This window comes from Caloenas nicobarica, chromosome 3 (assembly GCF_036013445.1).
Source record: "Caloenas nicobarica isolate bCalNic1 chromosome 3, bCalNic1.hap1, whole genome shotgun sequence".
Taxonomy (NCBI): Eukaryota; Metazoa; Chordata; class Aves; order Columbiformes; family Columbidae; genus Caloenas; species Caloenas nicobarica.
This window is the reverse complement of record NC_088247.1, coordinates 53058993-53080285: the sequence shown is the minus strand read 5'-3', so window position 1 is coordinate 53080285 and position 21293 is coordinate 53058993. Positions and strand designations below refer to the sequence as shown.

Sequence of the window (21293 nt, the reverse complement as noted above, 5' to 3'; positions counted from 1 at the left end):
CCTGTGAAATACAATACCTGGTAATATTCGAGAGGAGAACATTTGCTGCTAGTTGTTGAAAGCTTGTGTACTGCATCCATTCATCCATGTAAATGTATATATCGCTGGACATCAAACACTACATACATGATCATAGTATAAGCAGTATTTTATGTGATTGTTAAAGCAAGCGAGCTTGTGGGCAGTGCAAGTGTGTATGGCAGAGCTTTCTACAAAGCATGTGGTTGATGCTATATTATAATTTGCAGTATAAGTTTTAATTGTAGCTGAAATATTCTTTCTATTTTTCATTTTAAAAATTCTTACCAATATTTGCTGAAAACCTTGAATGAAAGTATTGCAAGTTCAGAGAATAGTGTTTAGAGCTGGTGGTTTTTTTTTTTTTTTTTTTGGATCCTCTTTACAGGAGTATATAGAAGGGACACTCCAAAGACATGCAAGGGGAGGCACTGATGTTTTCTAAAATGCGCTCTTAACGATATCAGTATATGTACAGAATAATCAAAATAATGTTTTAAATTAGGTACTCTTCTAAAAATAACTCAAATTTTTAATATTAGATGTACTTTCAACAACAACAAATTATTATTAGAAAGGTAGACTAATCTGACTTGGTTGTTAGAATCACTTAATCCTCATCATCCTTTATTTTCTGCACTGTCTATTGATGCAAATAGGCATCTCCAGATGTTGACTCATTCCAGGCTGTGATTTTGCAGTCACTTTAATCTGGTGGAAATGTGAACTGGTCTTGAGAAGGTACTCCTGATCTCTTCTAAGGTGGCTTCTTGGGTAGATGGCAGACTTCTCTTGGTCATATCAGTTAAAAGTTTTCTGCATTTCAAAGAAAGAAATTAAAAGAAAATTGTTTTGCCTTTGGCCTGTGCTAGAGTAGTCCTGGGGCTCCTGAGCAAACTACAACTCCAGAGAACCAGAGGGAAGTTTTTGTATAGATAAGTAGCTGGTTGAAAGATACGTATTAAACACAGTGTTACCACAGTGAAGGTACCAGCAGAGTTACATAGTTTCTTTTGCATGTTGTTTATGAATAAGTAAGGTGGGAAAGTTTGCAGGTTATAAAAAGTTATTCAGGGTGGGAAGGACAAAGACTGGCTGAAGAATTATAGAATAGCTATAAAAAGCCAAGGGACTTGGCAATAAAATGGCAGATGAAATTCAGTGTAGATAAATGCAAAATGACGCATAAGGGAAAAAACCAAATTCTTCTTTTTTTTTTTGTATAAAATGATGAACCTTACCTTGACCTCTTGCAACTAGAGAGCAGATTTGGGGATCATGATATATAATTCCGTTAAAACATCAGCTCAGTGTTCAGTAACAGTCACAAAAGCAAATAAAACATTACAGATCTAGAAGGGAAGCAGAGAACATAATACATAAAACCATGCCACTATATAAAATCAGAGTTTACTCTCATCTTATGCTGTTTTGGTCTCCTAAACTTAAAAAGAAATAGCAGAAAAGGAAGGAAAGTAGGAGAAGTGTGATGATACATGTGAAATAGCTTTCATACAAGGAGTGACTCATTAAGCCAAAACTGCTTAGCCTGGAAAAGACTCTAAGGAGGGATATGATGGAGAATATATAGAAACATGCAGAGAATAGAGTAAATGAAAAGGGAATTTATTTTGACTCCTTTCCATGACACTGACACAGACGTTGGCGCATCTGTTAAAGATCTGTAACTTGCCACAGGATATTGTGGATTGTAAAAGCTTACATGGATTCAGATAGTGGTTGTACTTAATGGACTTTTCTTCCATGAATTTGCCCCAAAATGCATCTTCTGCTTTAAGAAAGATTGCTGGGTGATAGAAGACTTGGGTCTCAAGATGTCTACCTGTATGCCTTGGCCTTGTATTTTTCCCTGGGTGACCAGGGTTGGCCATTTCTGGAGGCAGAACAGGAGATTAGGCAAAACTTTGGTCTAACATTGTACGATTTGTATGTGACATTTATATTTCATGTACTCAGTAAAAGCTTTTACATGTATTGTTCAGATTACAGAATGCAGCGTAGGCCCTGACTATACTCCTTCAATTGTAGCTAATCTTCTTCAAATGCATCTGAAGTAAAATACTGTTGATACAGTACCCGTAGAAGGTAGAGTATATATGCCCAGACACAAAGACTTGATGAATTTGAAATGTAATGAGCCATGGTCATTTCATTCAAATTAATTTGCTTGTCTTGTTTTAGTGCTGATTTTACTTTAAATGCAGCTTTTTTTCTTTCAAATCTGCTTAAGCTGTGTCCTTCTGGAAAAAACAAACAAACAAAAAAGCCACAACACATGTTCAACAATATTGTTCATGCTGCAAGTTGTCCTTGGAACGCTGCTATTAATTTTTTGTTAAGTGGTGGGTTTTAATGTTCTGTAAATCAATAAATTGATGTGCAATGTCATTATGAATTTGTTGTAATTGATTTTAAGATATCCTGAATCAAATGACACTATCAGGCTTTCATTTATAATTCAATTTTATGTAATGCTCTGAGGCTTGAAAAATATCCTACTGATTCAAATTGTTTGTCATGTGGAAATTTGATTTTTCCTTCCTTTGAATCACTGTAGTGAAATTCTTTTGTGGTCGTGGTGGTTAAATCTTGTTACCAGAATTGGAGGATACATCTTTCTTGTTTGGCTCTAAAGGGAATACAGGTTTAGTATTTTTGGTCTGAAAAGATGCTATTTGATGTGAAGAACAAAAGTTATTATAAAACGAAAATGGGACTTTTTCAAGGAGTACAGTGTACTCTTATGTATGAAAATGCTTGTTGGGTGAAAAGCATCATTTGTAAAACCAGGCATTTCTAAGAAAATGTGAATTTGTGACTCAGATTGCTAAAAAAAAAAAAAAAGGCGACGGGAAGGAATCCGTCAAGGGTAGCTTTTTTTTTGTGATATAGAGTGGTATGTTACCACTTATTTTTAAATGATAAAAATACTAGTAAGATAGGTCTATATCATATAAAAAGATACAAAAATCCAGCAATCTAGATGTCACAGGCTATCCTCTCCTATCATCTGCTGTTCCCCTGAAGAATAGTTTATTTTAACAATCAAGTGTTTGATTTCAGACCTCGATAGTGTCATTTGTATTGATCTTCATACAAAACCTATAAGTAAATTTTGATAATTTGGCCAAGAAAAATTGTGTAATAGGTAGTGCTGTAGTATGAACTGACAGATGTGATAACCCCTACGAAACTATTTAAATGTAATTACTGTAACTCTGAGATATAATATTAATCACGGATTCAGTAGATGGATGACATTGCTTGTCTCTCTTTTAGTTAATGTTCTGGCTTTAAAATTTCATGCGTTTTCTTCTTTTGAATGTTTTTTTCAGAGTTGATGTTAGTACGAATGACTAATGGATATTTGCTGTTCTGTTGTGGGTTAGATCTCCTTACTGAAGCAGAATCTGGAGATGCAGCTTTCCCAGTCTCAGAGCTCTTTGCAACAGCTACAAGCCCAGTTCAGTCAGGAGCGGCAGAGGTTGACGCAGGAGATCCAGGAATTAGAAGAGGAGCATCAACAAAGGCATAAGTCACTTCAGGAAGCCCATATCCTTGCCTTTCAAAACATGGAAGAAACGAAAGAGCAAGAACAAAAGGCATGTACATATAGAATTTCAAAGTATGTAAAGAATGTTGCCGTTTTTGCAATTAATGTGCACAGTTGGAATTAGTAAAGAATAGTATCTCCATAACTAAATTTCTTTTTCAGCTGATGTCTTATGGTAACATTTTTATCCAATTAAATCTGATTAACACATATAAAATAATCTCTAATACTGGCATTGTTTGATGTCTTGCTTTAGACTCTACCACTATATATATAGGTAGAATTATTATCAACACACACGTTTCTTTACAGTAGTTTGACGTTGTTTTCCATAACATTATATTCTAGTTTTGATTTGGAATAGGTTTCTCTGTATTTTCCATTATAGTTACCTAATTTCGCATGTGTTTTCTGATATTTCCCGTCAATTGACTAATTTTGTAATGTCTTTTATATTTTCCTCATGTTAAAAATTATATAAACTATGTTCTGTGACTTGCAAGACAATTGTCATGTCCAGAACAATGTCATAGCCATGATCTTTTTTAAAAAAACTTGACTAAACCAGTTTTAAAATTGAGATTTTGGCAATGCATGGTACTTAATAGGATGTGTGTCTTAAGGTTTTTAAGTTCAGATCTAGAGCGTACCTTTGCAATCAGTTTTCCCATTGTCCCTGCTTAATGTATTTTGGTTCATATCATAGTCTGGTCTTGGAGCACTCAAGGTGGATTCCTTTTGTTCAAAATGAAACTAGAAGTTGTGCACCAGAAACATTTATGCTTCACATACTTCAACAGGGAGTAAACACGGGTGTCAATTGGGAGCAAAAATCCCCAAATGTGTGTATCGTGTTCACACTAGACCTGTCTGTGGATCTGCACCTTATCACATTGTTTGCTATTGTAAATGTATCCATAGATTGTTGGTGGTTTTTTTTTTTCTCTTCTACAACTGTGGGCAGAACAGGGGGTTTGTGCACAGGTAATCTTGATAACCATCAGCCACTGAAAGTAAGAAATCTAGTAGTAGGATAACTTATGGAGAGAAGAAAATATGAGCAATATTAGTGCATTTTTAATAATTCTAGGGCATGCCAATGCCTGCTTTTGTTGCCAGTTGTTTATTGTTTAATATTTCATAAATTCCCTAAGCTGGTATAGAATAAATTTTGTCAATTTGGATTTCATAGGAATTAGAGGAACGTTTACAACAGAAGCACTCAGAAGAACTTCATGCACTAAAAGAAACACATAAACAAGCCATGGAAGGTTTCAAATTGGAGATGGAACAGGAACTTCAGACTCTACGATTTGAGCTGGAGGATGAAGGAAAAGCTATGTTAGGTATACTATTTTCAAGTTTGCAACATTATTTCTGCTCATATAAATATACGTGCACATATATTTATGTGTGTGTATTATAACACTGTAGTCTGTCTCAGAGTCACTGAATGTTGCCCTAATTGTTCCTCTTAAAGTCAGTATGTGCTTTAACAGGTAAGCCCAAACTGTTCACTTTTGAAAAATCTTACCCTGAAGTTTTTTTGGAAAGAGTAAAGGACCAAGTTTCATGGTGGAGAATATTTCAGAAAGTAACAGGAATAGAATGACGGGACAGTTGCTTAGCTGATGTAAACAGTGTGTGTTAGGTAAGCAGTGGTACTTGACAGAGCTGGACTGTTATTGTTAATTAATGTAAACATTGGCAAAACAAACTTTTCTTTTTGTTCACGGTAACCAGCTTCCTTGCGCTCGGAGCTAAATCACCAACATGCAGCAGCAATCGACCAGCTAAGGCACAACCATCAACAAGAACTGGTGGCTGCCAAAATGGAGCTGGAAAGAAGCATAGAACTTGGCAGGCGACAGGTAGGCAGCGCTGCCGGCAGCTGACTGTAAAATTGCATCATCAATGTTTGTTTTCTCTTAGCTGGAGGCAAGAACTGTTGTGAACAACAAACACGTAATCCTTCCAAGTCAGCCCACACCAGCAGATAATGCATCTCTGCTGGTTTACCTAAATGTCCTTGCTTAGCTTTTTCTTCAACAAGCTGCATTTGTAGCCTGGTAAAGGCTCCCACATTGGGCAGTTTCCTCTCAGAATTGTGCAGCTGTCTGGGAGCACGCTGGCTTGCCATGGGAGGAAAGCACCAATTCTCGCAAAATTCTACTTGTCCTCAGCTGCCAGTAGGACTTAAAAAGGAAAAAGCTGTTTCTCTCTGAAGCCTAAGTAGTATGGTGAAGAAGTGGTTGCTTAAAACCAAGTGATTGCTTCAAACTTAAGAGGTAGTTTAGTATCTTTTGTTTTCAGGAGTCAAATTTGAAAAGATAAATCAGAATCTAAAGAAAGCAGAGATGATGATGTAACAGCTTGCAATTCTTAAAAAAACACATCCGAAACTAAAACCCCCTAAACCAAACCCCCAAAGCCAGTATGGACTACTTTTGCTTTCAGCAGCAAACTAATTCGTTCAGTTTTCACTTTATACACAATCAGTTTTTCCGGTAGTAACTAAAAATTCAAAGCTTGTTCTCTATTGAAAGGAAGCCAGACTCCTGGAAATAACAGGACTGAAAAATTACTTCTTGATTTGCCTATGCAGTAGACTTTTCAGAATTGATTTACTGATAGTCCAGCAGAAAGGAGGTGGAGTGGTTTTAGAAATGTATTAAGAGAGGAAACAGGTTTAGTTGGATATGGCCTCTACACAAAATCAGAGACACTCAAAGATAAGCCCTTTTTCACTTCCTTGCTGATTGGAAAGTGTCAACACTAGAGGCAAAAATGTGGTGCTGTCAGCAGTGGACAACAACATGCAGGATTTAGGAGGATGTAGTTTCAGTCCTGTGTTGTTTAAGCATAAAGTGAGACACCTAAAGGGGACATCAGGAAAAAAAAGTTAAAAATACAAGTGCAAGTGTTTGATCCAAGCAAATGCCATGTACTTTTGGCCTCAGTACAATGATGTGCTAAGCATGAGCTGTAGTTGTACTGAGGGCAAAGCAATTGTGTTTTCCTGGGTTAGAATGCTCATCAGTTCACAGGATCAGAGTGGAACTGGATGCAGAGAGGTCTGAGCTACTTTTTGAAATATTTACATATATGGATAAAAATTTTCCACTGCTTTTTCTAATAACTTTAATAGAATCTTTACAAATAACTCTCTACCTTGCTATGGTCTGTTTCTAAAGATGTACTATAAAATCTGTGCATTAGGATAGATTTGCATTTCCTGGATGCATGAAGGCACAAAACACAATTATACATAAAACTACTTTGAAATACTGCTGATTTTCTATCTGTGCAAAATATATGGTCATAAATTACTATGAAACTGTAAGAAGTCGAATGGATGGAAATTAAAAACTCTGAAAAAGATTAATTTTATTACAGACTTTTTCCAAACCAAGGAGGGTCATTATCAAAACCATTGGGATGGGTTCCAGATGAGTTTCCCAGGTGTTGACTTCATTGGAATTTCTTACATGAAAAGAATGACTTTTATTGATTTACTAGGCACAATATTAATATATAAAGTATTTAGCATGTATTCTGCTGTGACATATTTATGACTCATATTTATATATACATAAGATAGGAGATTTCTGAATGATAGCATTCGTTGATGCAGGTCATACATCTTGAGGTATTTCGTCCCATTTTGTGGGGTTGTAAAGAGAAAAACAGTTTCTTTATATTATATGCTGAAGAGGTAGAAAATGCTAAATGCCCAGCCCCTGGTTCTTGGCGGTATCTGGTGTTTCCTTGTATGTGTGGGCAAAAGGAAAATGTGTTGAACTTTACAAACTTTAACAGGCAATGACAATGACAGGTTTTAAATTTTTTCACACATGGAAGTTGTTTGTTACATAACTCTTATTTCTTCTTTATTTGTACTTCTCCACAATTAAAAACCACCTCAGTTTTAATTATAATTTGTGTCAGCATCCAAAACTGAAAACAATTTCTGTTGAATGGATAGTTCTGCTGAGCTGTTTTTTTCCAAAAGCAAATATTGTTCTTCTGAGAGACAAGTCTATTTAAAATATTTTTTGTTGCTGCTACTTATATCATAGGAGAAAGAATTTTTATGCCGAATATCAGATCTACAAGATGAATTGAGACACCGAGACCATCATATAGCTGAACTGGACAAAGAGATTCTGCATCTTCATGAAAATATAAGTGCATTGACCAAGGAATTAGAGTTTAAAGGGAAAGAAGTTCTTAGAATACGCAGTGAATCCAACCAACAGATAAGGTATGAATTTTTCCACTCTAAACTCAAATGTGTGTTATTTCATGCATAGTTTTACTTAAGAAATTTTACCATTTGCAGCTTTTAATTTATCCTCTTAATCAAGTGTTGTAGTATATTGTTTAGTCTTCTTTAGAAAAAGTTATGCCCATTACGACTGAAGTTAGTGAATATTACCATACACTTAAGCTGCATTTCAGTGATAAATTTTGGCACATTTTAGTGATAGTCCGCTCAAGTGTTGGTTTTTATTTTTTTCTTTTTAATTCATTATGTTTGTTTATGTAAAAAAGCATTAAAGGAGATGCATTTTCCATGAAATAAGCTAGAAGATTGGAGGACAGTAAGTAGTGGGTTTTGATGAATCAGTAATTCCTTCTGTGTTGTCTGATATTGTGTAAAAGCCATTAGAAACATAGCAGAAAATCATGATGAACAAACGAGTCTGATTTTTAGAATAACTCTTTTTTTAACAAAAAATAAATTAAACAGGATGCATGAGCAAGATTTAAGCAAGAAACATGAGAAAGAGCTGGATGTCTTGACAGCAGATCACATCAGAGAGAAACAAAGCATGCTGGCAGATTTTAATAAGACCCAAGAGCTGCTCAAGGAAATTAATTCAGCTTTACAAATTTCGTAAGTTTTGTTGCATTAAAGTCTGTATGTAGCTGCGTTTGAGTGAATAGTTTATTCTGGTGTCCATAAGTTGCTGAAGATATTGCAGAGATGCAGCTGTGCAAAAACCTCAATCGAGTATGGGGCCTAATCTTGCATTCTTTAGGCAGCACAATTCTATAAGCTTTAGAGGAATTTAGTGAGAGAAATTGTTAGGGATTTGAGACCGAAAAAATTCAAAGTAGGAAAGATATTAAATCTGTGCAGTTCTTAGAAAACTGGAGAAAACATTATTTTAGATGTTTTTTCTCAAACATTAATACATCTTTTTTGAGAACACGAGTTTCTTCAGCAAGTTTATAAACAGTACGAGATTAGTGATGTAGTAGTCTGATTACAGCACATGAGTGGTGCAAACGTAAGGCAAATTAGTGTCTGAAATGGATTATATGAGCATAACAATAACAGAATATGTAGAGTGCCTCCAAGTCAAAATGCCACCTGGGGTTAGACCACCTCTGGGCAGAAGCAGTATGAGTCCTGTGTCATCCAGCCAGTGTTCTCCTGTTTTCCATGTCCTTTGTTCTTTATCTCCGTCTGTGAGGTAACCGATTTGATCAGAGTTTCTGGCTGAGGTTTCACAGCCCATTGAGGGCTTCCTGACAGAAAGTCGTCCCTGGGGGATTTGTGTTTGCAGCACAAAAGATTTAGGGCAGAGAAAAAAAATGCTTCTAAGTATATAGTAGAAAACTTTAAATATCAATTAAAAATGGGCAATAATGCCCAAATGCATCTGATTATTTCTTCATAATGAGAGATCAGAAATTGTCTTCAAATAAGATGACTAGAAAATTCTAGTTCTTACTCCCTTGTCATTGTTAACGCGCACACCCTTGTGCCCTGATAAATGTGGTAACTTACCATTGAGTAAGTTTGGTGTGAGCTATCTCCTGTTCGCTGCATTTATCTTGTTTGAGAAACGCGCCTATGAGCAGCCACTAGAACTAGGTTTTGGAACATGCTTACCCTAACTCCTCCCGACATGAAGTTGTTTGGTTTTCAGTGTCCTGAAATTTTCTGAATTTAGTTTGTTCCCTACTCCTGGTTCTTGCTCAGCTTACAGCTATGAGGAAGCAGACACTGGCCTAAAGACAGCAAACATTATCCAGGGTGCCCTGACCTGGCTTTCAGAGTGTAATCTCTCTCTACTTACACTGAAATGAGGACCTGTCAAAAGAGGAACCTATGTAACTGCCCCCCTAGAAAAACACAAACCCTCCCTCCCCCCCAAACCAGAAGAGATTTATGCAACTTTCTTAAGTAAGTGTTTCCAGGTTCAGCATCACCTGAAGCATGGCATTGTGAACCGTTATGAAATGAAGAATCTGTCTTACAGTAACTGAGAGGTGGTGTCGTTAATTAGACTCTACAAGTAGAGTCTTTAAATTACATAGTATCTCTTTGAAACACGGAAAAAAAACAGGCTCTGAACTTATCTGAAAATAAAATTAGCAAAAAAAAAATCTGAAAGTACAGCTGTGTGTAACTATATACTGTACTCTGGGGATGTGTATACAGTAGCTTAACCTAGCATAAAATGTGTACACAAAAATTAAGCCAACTGAGCATATTTCTGTTCTGCTGAATCAAGTGTCTTTTCTGCAAATAAGAAGCCATATTGTTCGTATTCATAATGTTTTCTCTAGATATATTATGTAATCTCAGATTATGTACGGGTTATTTGAAGGTTATAAATATAATTTAATATGAACTGTTTTTTCAGATGGAACTCAAAAGTAAAAATCACATAGCGGTTTCTGAAGGGAAAAGGTTTATTTAAAGTGAAGAAACTGTCTACTTCCAGGTGTCTTGTGGAATTAAGTTTCAGCTGACTTAGACACCTTAAATTCATAGATTTTTCTCAGGATTTATTTGGGAATATTTTAAGATTTTTTTTTTCACTCAGTTTATTTAAATTTCCTGAATCTGTTCTGAAATTTGGTTCACTAATCTACGTGAGGGCTGAATATGTGAGACAAGTATTTAAGTAGTTTCCTTTAGAACAATGTTTAGCATCATGAGCATTATGTTTCAGAGACACATTCATTTGAATTTATTGTGTCTTCAAAACTTGTTCCTTAAGAAGAAACAAGAATATTTATGCAGTTACTCGTACAATTCCTCTCTCAGTTGGCTTATTTCACTTCTCTCCTTTAATGCTTTCCCACCAGGCATTTCAGATTTCCTTCTATTTTTTTTTTTCAAATGTTTATCAATTGTTACATTTCTCTTAATCCAGATATCCTAATATCCAAGTGTTATTGCTTTTATTTTGCAGCTCATTCCTTTATTTCATCTCTAATGGTACTAAGTTGCTTTTCTGGAGAGGAATTAGTTCCCTATTAGTCTTCAGTGTTCTTGGAAATCTTTGTCCCAGTATGTTCCACATGAACTGAGGAAGACGGTGCCAGCCTTGTCTGTCTCTATCCAGTTTCTCCAGACCACAAGCGTGTATCTCTTCAGAGTAGTCATCTATAAAAAGAAAAATTATACTGTTTGTTTTCCTAATCAAGAAAGTCAATTGCCAGCTTTTAAAATTTAAGTTAATATTAAATATAATGCAAGGTAGTCCCTATATTTTACCTAAAAATGAATCTTAGCTGTGTCTTCTGTAATTCTCCTGTCCACGTTACAGTTTTGGACGCCTTATTTTCAGTCTGTCTTCCAAGAGGCCTTTTTTCCAAACACTCAGTACTGCATGCACTGCAGTGTTAAGTTTTTAGAATTTTGCCCAGATTATTAGTTACTGGAGCAAAGGTTACGGTGGTTGTTGTTGATTTTTTTTTTTTTTTTTTTTTTTAACTAGCTGAATGATAACATAGAAATTAATGTACTTCACAGTGATAAGGAAGTAGTTTTCTGTTTTTATTTCCTGATATCTCTTTTGTACTGATCAAAGATGTGACTATCGACTCGTCATTTAACACTGGATCAGGCTAAAGGGCGTGTTCTTCTTTCCTATAAAGTTTAGAAGAAATGGAAGAAAAATACAAAAACAGAGAATCAAGACCAGAAGACTTGCAGCTTATCTCAGAACTGAAAGATCTAATTGCAGAGCGGGACCAACTCATAAAGAAATTGATTGTAAGAATTTTATGCTCTCTTGGTTTAATGTCTTGACAGATAAAAAAGTTAATATGATTAATTCAGTGTTTGAAATGCATTTGAAGAAACAATCCTGCTAGCATGTTATTCCTATTCTTTAGCACATTATTTCTGTGGTTCCAATGACTCATAAAAGTAAAACTAATTAGATACAGAGAGTTTTGCACAATCAAGCATAATACACTATTACAATAAATATTTCCATATGACTTTGATCAGACATCTCCTATCTCCAGTCCTGGAGTAAGGCAGCCATGTAAGCCATGTAAGATATATTCTCTTCTGTGAGGGTTTCTAAGACTTGTTTCCTGTTCCACTGAGCTTCCCAAATTCAGAGCAAACACCCTGACTCAAATTAATCTGTTTAGATCCTGATTCAAAAGCAAGAAGGAATGAGGAAACTCAAATGAATCAGAGATTGAAAGTTAACCACACTGAGTCTTTCCCACTGCATAATCCATTAGTCTGTGCCCACTCTCGGAGCATAGAACGGCAACAGAACTGTATGAATAGAAATTATTTAGTATTTACATATAAAAACATATAAAACATTAAATATGAAAGGTAGTTTTTAGAATTACCAGTTTCTTTAAAAACATTTATTTGAGATCATTTTATAGGCAGATTTGGCCAGTAACTGATTGAAAATGCATAAAAAGAAGTTTCTATTTGTTCTTCTTTTTAGGAGGACAAAAAGTTCTATCAGCTGGAGCTAGTTAACAGGGAGACTAACTACAACAAAATGTTTAAAGCGAGCCCTAATGTTGGTGTTATTAATCCATTGGTGAAGGTATGTTCCATGGACTTCATTGCTAAAGTGAAGGAAAAGAAATCTAAACTTAGGATACAGTAAAAAGAAGGAAATATATGTGTGTGTGTGTGCCTGTGTGTATACATATTTCACTTTCAAAAGACATGTTCAAAACAAGGAACATAGTTTTCCATTTGTCTCTACTTATTTTTGTGTAGGTTTGTTTCTTCTGTGTTGTTGAGAGATCCACTGATACTGTTGCCCTGGTTTGTTAGACATGTATGACATGAAACGCAGTTCCTAATCACAAAACTGCGAAATCAAGACCATTAGAAAGATAGAGGGAGAGGGGACACCAGCAGAAGGGAATAAGGGTAATAAGGGGAAGGAGAAGAGTATGAGAAGGGCACAGAATGAGTCTGAATGGAGATAGAGTGACACTGGAGAGCTGGAGGGACAAACCAGGTATGGGCTGCAGGGGCAGCAGGAGACAGAAGTTAGTTCTCAGTTATTCTCACTGCCTATACGAGTGAAAACAGTTCAGCAGCAACCTTGCCTAGTTGTCTCCGTCCTGCTGAAGAGCAGCCAGCGAAGGGCACTGCACAGGCAGGCCAAGTAGGCTCCCTGGCACTTCCAATGCCAGCAGCGTTCCTTCACGAGGAACTGGAATAGCTTGCAGGAGGGTACCTGAATTCTGTTTCTTTTCACCACTTTGGGAGAAAGAATGAGTCCTCTGACATTTCCTTCCTCCTTGTGATAACCTGTAGGTTATTTCACCTGCATGGAAGGGGAGGCGGTTTGTCCCAGCTGTAGAGGCAGAAGAACTCAGGAAGGTTCTGAAGCAGAGGGTGACCCAAGTGGCACAACAGGAGCAGCTCAGATGCCCAAGAGCTTCAGTGATGAAGGTTCAGGCTCCATTATTTAAAAGGAGGTTTGGCTCCGTTATTAGAGATCAGGATGTTGTTATTTAGCTGGCCTTATTGTAGTTTCACATCAGATCAGCATATTTCCCACTTTTGCACAAACTCAGCCGCAAATAGTCAATATTCTCCTATGTTTTTCAGGAGCCCAGCAGCTCTCACAACCTTATCTGCAGATGCCTAACTTTTATGCATAACTGCATGAAAGAACTTAGTTTGGGCCAAGGAGAGACGATACCAGGACTGCCACATACAATTTGAATTATTTGTTTTTATGTGATAAAGGTGGTTTGAAAATTGTGCAAGTTTGTCTGACCTACTCGCTTTTAAAGATGTGAAATGTAACCATCAAGTATATAAGCTTGTGTTTTTGTGTGAAATCTGAAGTGTTTGGGAAAAGTACTTCAACATCAGATTTCCAAAGTGATAATTCATATATTTTTATAATATACTTCTATCACGTAAAACTGTTTAGACTTTAAAACCGTCTTGTATGCCAGAACATTTTGATCTCTCATTTCATGAGTTGTGGACTGTGTTACTTTACTTTGTCAGAGCACGTACTGTGTTATTAGAGAATGAATTACAAAGAAACTGAAAGTCTCATTCTCTTTTCTTTTTTGTCAGAAAAAGACAGAATTTGAGTTACTACGATCTTTGCATATTAATGCAAAATTACAACCATTGCAGTATTTATTACAGCTTCTCTAATTCATGCAATGGATCTGTTTAGTATCATATTGTTACATCTGAAGTTTCTTAATACTTTGCATGAATTTCATGGAAACAATACACACAAATTTGTCATTCCAGATTTGACTGCTTCAGAAGCATAGATTGTTTTAAAGAGCATAAGGTACAAACTGCAGTAATAATACACACTTTCCAGAAATGAGTCACCCATGAAGCACACAGATTTAACTACAGTGTGTTTAACACACAGTTTTCATTACAGTGTATATTACCTTGCAGATGTATTTTACATACAGCTGGTTACTTTTACCAAACTCTTTTTTTCCACCAAAATGTTACTTCTTGCTTCTTCAGCTATGACAGAAGGAGGAAAGTGCATGGGACAATCTTAGTTTAATCTTTTGCAGCTAATGATCTTTCACTGTGATGCTTAAACCTTTTTTCTGTTATAGCTTTCTGTTCAATTGTTGGAGTTTTTAAATTGTATTTTGACAAACACATCCACCAGTGTGGCTACAATTAGTAGCATTTGCATCTGCCAGCCCTGGAGAGGTCAGGCCAAAGCAGCAGAGAGCTAAAGAGAAGAAAGTACAACCAAGTGATAGGACTCTGTCTCCGTTTGAACTCATGCCCACCCTTGAATAGAGCAGCTATTCTCTTTCAGGTGGAATTCTGCTGGAAAATATTATATAGAAAGAACATGAGATTCCACTTGTCTTTCATTTTGTTTAGTTCAAATTTGTGTAGTTCATAAGCCCTTAAGGGGTTTTTCTCCTAGCTGCTTTGTTAGGGTAATTGAATTAAAGTATTTATTATATATTCAAATAATATATAATTCACGAGAATAAATGAATCCATTCATTCAAAAATCCTATTTTTGGAAATTAGGCTTTTTCAACATTAATATTTTATTGTGGACATGGAATATTTGATAGAAGTCAGAAAATACACATGGCATGCTGGCACACAGCCATTTCTAAAAAGCTATAGCATTATTTAAATATCCTTCTATAAAAGTAGAGAGGATAAATACCGGTCCCTTTGTATGATGTATTATAGAGAGTAAAATAGTGATATAAAAAGAGAATTCTTCAGTATTTTGAGTCCCTTGAAATACTATCAGTAGGAGTATAAGGAGTATTATGAAAAGAAAAATGTTCATTTGTGCCATCTGGTGTCTACAAGTGGCAGCTGTATTAGCACTGGGAGCATGGCCTCTTCCTCATGCAAGAAAATGAACTCCTACACAATAATCTTTTTCTCTTTAGCAGTATTGCTATAATGCCTGCTAGCTATGAGGGTGTCATTGCTTTTAAAGAAATGTAGCTGCTTTTCTGGGTTCCATGTTCCAGTTACCAAAATGTGCCTCAGTGATGGGGTGAAACCTGTGGGAGAGATTTTCTTTTTTCATCACTGAAATTTGCGGTAGTTACATTTGACAGCAGAGCTGTTTCACTGATGTCGAGAAAAGATTAAGAAAACAGGAAAGTTTAACAGACTAAATGACAATTTAATGGAAAACTTCCTATCTCCAATGTCTTAGAGCAAATTGTTACATTGGAAGATTTCATATTATATATTCATTGAGTATTACATTAAGTCTTGGGAACTGAATCATCTCGATTAGAAATTTGATTTTTCTGCAAAAATTTGTAGTGTTTGGTTCTGGTCAAAGTAAATAGTAAAACTACAATCGAAAAAGAAAACAGAACAATCTGGCCCAATTGCTCTCCTTCAAAAAAACCCCAAACCAGCCATCGATACAACTTTTAAATTTGCAAATTTCCTCATCTGTCCTGGTGCAAGAAGCCAATTCCTCACATTTGTTATTTTTAATGCAGCAAAAGAAGAAGAACGATAAATCAACAAACAGGTTTGTGAGTGTCCCCAATCTAAGTGCTCTGGAATCTAGCGGAGTGGTGGGCAATGGACATCCCAACCGCCTGGACCCCATTCCTAACTCACCCATCCACGATATTGAGTTCAACAGCAGCAAGCCACTGCCACAGCCAGTGCCACCTAAAGAGCCCAAGACGTTTTTGAGGTGAGCACTGCCTCACCAAGCTTTTTTTTTTCTTTTTCTTTTTTCTTTTTTTTGCTTAACTCAGGAAAATTTTGCATTCCTATTGAGCTGAATCCCACTCGCTTCACGAACCTTTCAGAGGTACAAGTACTCTTACAGCATTTTTAATTTTTACATTATATTTGTAACCTCTTTATAGTATTCCTTTTTAATGTAGACCTTGTTGAAATGTGAAGTATTCTCTCACTTCTTCATAAGTCTTGAACTTTGAAAACTTCTTTAGATACTTTAACAGAATTCATGTGCTTCCAATTGTTTACAAATATGAACAATTGTTTTAAATGTTTGTGTTATTTACTGATTGTCATTTAGGAATTGATACTAGCACAGAATTTCTTTTATTCAGTATTACGTGATAATGTTTTTTTATGTAAGAAAACTATTTTCTGTGCTACGTGAATGTTTCATGTTTCCCCTTTCCTCACTTACACCACGTTGTTTCATAGGAGTTCCCCTCCAACCGCAACAGGCAATGTGTACACTTGGCTGCTTAGTGCTGTGTGTCCAGTAACCAAAACCAGCATTAAAGTCTCAAGTAATTCTCTCACAAATTAATACTGTGAATCGAATAACTTTAAAATGGCATTTTAGAGGCAGGATTTTAATCTTTTGGCTTTATGTGCCTACATATTAAATGCACTGAAGTGCTGTGCTCTGTATTTAGCAGGTGCTGATCTCTTACGTCTAAGTTGGAAACTTAAAGCAGCATGTGATTACCAATTCCACAGTTGGTTGTTTACTCTCTCTTGTGGTTTAATGTGTGAAAGACCGCATACCTAGCAACTACTCATTATAAAAGGAAACAAATAATAGGATCTAAAGTAGAGATGGGAAAACAGCCTATTTTACGAAAACAATCTTTTTAGAAAAAAAATACTGTTGCTTATTTTTCCCTTGCATGTGATGTGCATGAGTGTCCTCGGGTATCTATAACGTGCATGTGCATGAACTCATGGACTGTGACGCCAGAGTTTCCATTCCAAATGGTTTTGTGCTCTGTATTATCCAGTCATACAGTAGCGATTATTACTGATTTTTATTGATAAAGGAGCTTAATTGTTTAATTAAATTTAAATTAGATTTTAGTATTCTCTCTTGCTCCCTTTGTGAGAATTTTAATTGTTTGAGGGGGAAACAAATCTTGTTTGCAGTGCAGCAGTTTCTTTTTTTCCTAGTATATTAGCATATTTTAAATGTGTGCATGAACAATAATGCAAGTGATATTTGTGATCAGTGTTCAGTTGCCAATTAGTCTTTGTGAGCACATGTCACAAATATGATGCTCGCATCATATTTTTGAAAATTACCTTTACCACAGGAAAAGGATGCTAAAAGAGGACCTGCTACAGTCACACTTTTCCAAGAAAACCTTTTTATTCTTCCTGAAAACCTACGGCTGTTAATGAGATTTTAAATTAGGTTTTCCAAAATACTATTTGCCCACCCTGTTACGTGGCTTCTGAACTGCCGTGTCCGTGCTGCTGATGCTCTCCAATGGAGTGGATGATCACAGGTTCTATAGGGAGACATTAAATCACGTCCTGAGGCACACTGATAGTTAATCCATGGAAAAACAGATGCTGTTCTTTACCGAATATTCTCTGTGATTTTTCTTTTTCTCCTAAGATATGGACTTTTTGTGTAGTTGTGGGATAATTTTTCTTTTTTTCTTTCTGTGAATTTAGCCCTCCTCAGACTGACGCTTCACCAGTGGCTTCACCAGACCCCCAACGCCAGGAGTGGTTTGCCCGGTACTTCACGTTCTGAGAGCTGATTTGTTTTTGTGGCACAGCGTGATGTGGACTGTCTATAAGAGCATGACCTTAAGTAAACCCTCATGTGAACAAGCTTTCCCGTAATTTGTCAAACACTGTGAATGAGAAAGTATTTGTCTTTCTGATTTGAAACTGCACTGTATTTCATGTTATATTTGTTGGAATCACTTGACATGATACTATATAATGTGTGGAATTATAACTATTATTTTTATTTAAAATGGAAGAATCTTTAAACTTTGTAATTACTACATAATAAATTTTGGTAGAACAAACATAATGCTTTCCCTCTTTTTCCTATAAATGTGTTTTCTTTGCTTTCAGGTGAGGCTTTTACCCCCAGAATAACATAACTGCATGGTTACCATAAATACAATTCAATTGTAAAAGGAAAAAGCATATATATCTCTCTCACTCTGCAATTTGAGCAGGATATGTCTAATGCATCCGAATTCTATTCTGTTACTTTGCAGCCATTTAAAAACTGTCTCTTTCTAACATTTAAAAGGAAGAATGTGAAATAAATCACAGCTAGCGTAGCTGCTGGCCTTCAGAGCAGACTGATTTTGACAAGAGGATGAAAAAAAGCCACAAACCACGATTGTTCATTGTCGAGGGGTTGACTCCTTACCTGTTGTTCATGAGACTTTGCCATCTATATATGTTATAATCAAACATGTTATTGAATTTAAGCAGAAACTGTTGCTACAAGTAATGTATTTCTTTTATTAACAAAAACCTGCTTGAAATATTTAGAATACAGTACTAAGTATCTCTGCATAAATCAAGAACCTACATTTTGAGCATATGGTCCTGCTTTGGATAAAATTAATGTCTGAAAAAAGAAAAACCCACAAACAAAAAAACCCAACCACCACCACCACCAGCAAAAAACTACAACCACCCAACTTTTTCCCATTTATACATACTACAGATACTGATCTTCCATTAAAACTTAATTACCGTCCCTTGTCTATATTAAAGGTTTTTTTTCTTCTTAAACCGATATATGAAAATGTTTTTTCAGCTAGTGAGCATGATTCTCCAATCGACACCTTTTATGATGCCAGTGTTGTTCAAGAAATTATTGCAGCATATAGAAAAATAGAGCTTATTGTCTTTTTTATATTTTTTCATTCAAAGATTACCACAAAGTAACTTACACTGGTAGTCTCAGGGAGAAAATTGTCTCTTTGTTTTATGAATGTATTTTTAAGCTGAATCTCTTATCTATCTTTGAGTTATTTGAATAAGGTTTCATTAGCAGATACAAAAGTCTTGAACTTTAATATTTCATCTGAAGCCCTAACTACATCTTTTTTCTCTATATCCACAAAGGTAAATACCCTTATTACAATGAGTTTTATATGTAGTATATGTATAAATGAAAAATTTGTATGTTTTCATATAAACAATAAGAAATCTTCTAAATGCAGATTTAAAAACTTCTTAGAATTGAGCTGGAAGACTCCACTGAAAGCTGTATTCTGGTGATGCTGCCATGGATTAAACATGTATACAGCAGATTTTCTGTAGCTGTTGGACTCAACTGTAGGTATATGCAACTTTTTAATTTTAGAAGAAAGCATACTGGGCAAAATGTCAGATTTCTTGGCTGTTACCCAAAATAAAATACATTAGCTCATTTTATTATAATGTTCTGAAGCAAGCGTTGTGTATTTTTTTCTTGTGTGCTTTGCAAGGGCTCGGCCTTTTTCTCCCATCCTCCATTTCATTTGTACATTTTTACATATGGAGTTAATAACTGAACAGTAATCCAAAGATTATGATATCTGCATTTACTTGATCTATTCAGTAAAAGGTGTGCCCATTGGTTTTTTGCTAGTAGGCAGTTGTGTTTCTGAAGGGAGAAGAAAGTTAAGGAGCACTCAGTTACCATGTCTGCCACAGTCAGCAGCTGTTCCACCACTGAATCAGTCTTGTAAAAACAAAAACCAACCAAACAAAATGAAACCCAAAACCGACCTGCAGAAACTAGTAAAAAACTTATTTTGTACCAAATGGCATGGAGAACACTGTAAAATGTATTCCTAAAAGAATACAAATTTGGGATTAATACAGGAATTCGTGTTATCACAATCTCATTGTGTTCCTGATCTTTGCAGTATCTGGTATTCTGGAAAAAGCTAAAAGTGCACATATTCATGAGGCCAGTTGTGTAGAGAATTCTGCAAAATCTCTGCTCAGACATGCACGCTGCCTGTCCTGGCTCAACAGACAACTCCAAGTAAGGGGGTACAGAACCAGTTGCACAGTATTATTTACAATGGTGGGAAAATGTTTTGGCTCTCAGGAGCTCTCCCTCTGCACTCTGACACATTAAAGCTCATTATCAGCACTTAGTATAACTACTTCCCTCAACCCTTCAGTTTTATTCAGAAAGAACAATAAAAAGTCAAAGAGCAAACAATACAGAATGTAATATTTTAATCCTTATTGTGTTTTCCTATGGAAGAAGGAAGTAAGAGGCTATACTTGATACAGGGGCAAAATACAGACAAATCCCACCTTTCTCCAGAAGGTCATCATAATAATCAGCCTTAAGGCCAGGTTTGCCCCTTCAGTCTGGATTGTTCCATTGGCTTCTCTGATAAGGGTTTGAATGCCAGTGAATCTTCCAGGTTAGCAGAAAACTGCTCAAGCTGACCTGTCTGACACTATCTCATAGCACAGGGAAGAACTTTGCCTTGAGAACCACAGAGCTTTTTTTTCTTGAGCAGGGAATCGTACCTAGAGGGTATAAATGGGGAAAAAAAAGGCCCAAAGACAATTGAAAACCAAGCTGCAATCAGTGCCAACACAGAAATCCCTGTGTCAGATTGACTCCTTCCTTTTGCAGTTTTTCAGTTACTTTAGCACATGTGTTGTATTTACCTGAGACTTCAACGAAAATATTAGTCCTATAAGAAGTACTGGCAATAAATTACGTGGGTCGATAGTATAAAATTTCTAACACTTTAATTCAGTCTAAATAAGTTTTCACTTTTGTTTCTCTCATCTGTTATTTTGGAAGAAAAAAACCCATTATTTTCTAACTGGTTTGAGTAGTTCTACATTTAATGTGTGCATGTTTAAATTAGAATTAAATGTCTTAGATTTGTAATCTTTGATCAGTTTAAAGAGTAAGAATGTCTACGTATTATAAAACTGGAGAATATAAAATATTTAGGTGGGGTTTTTTTAGGCTATACCTAAAGGCTTTGTATAACACCATAAGAATCTTTGTTTTCATTCTTAAAACAGTATATAATTTTTTCACTCTTGATGTACTTCAAAACTGAAAGCAGTAGTCTCTTTTAGGAAAAACGCTTCCATTGCTGTAACTGAACGCAGACGGATTCTGAGCCATATTCCATGTTGGAGCACTTGCCTTTCTGGTGTGCCAGCTGAAAAAGCTGGGGTCCTTTCTTTAAA

The 21293-nt window shown here is 35.8% G+C and overlaps 1 protein-coding gene across 5 annotated transcripts in view; it reads left to right on the top strand.

The window, feature by feature from the left end:
• FAM184A (family with sequence similarity 184 member A) overlaps positions 1–19472 on the top strand; it is a 75530-nt gene extending 56058 nt beyond the window's left edge. For 2 of the 5 annotated variants that reach the window (XM_065631021.1, XM_065631020.1), the window contains 9 exons: positions 3429–3641; positions 4785–4938; positions 5336–5463; positions 7672–7856; positions 8346–8492; positions 11498–11615; positions 12322–12426; positions 15842–16044; positions 17769–19472. In XM_065631021.1, coding sequence (XP_065487093.1) covers positions 3429–3641; positions 4785–4938; positions 5336–5463; positions 7672–7856; positions 8346–8492; positions 11498–11615; positions 12322–12426; positions 15842–16044; positions 17769–17850 — 1335 coding nt within the window. In that variant the 3' untranslated portion in view covers positions 17851–19472. The remainder of the gene's footprint in view (positions 1–3428; positions 3642–4784; positions 4939–5335; positions 5464–7671; positions 7857–8345; positions 8493–11497; positions 11616–12321; positions 12427–15841; positions 16045–17768) is intronic. The other 3 variants (XM_065631024.1, XM_065631023.1, XM_065631025.1) reach the window with 2 other exon arrangements.
• The last annotated feature ends 1821 nt before the right edge of the window (positions 19473–21293 follow it).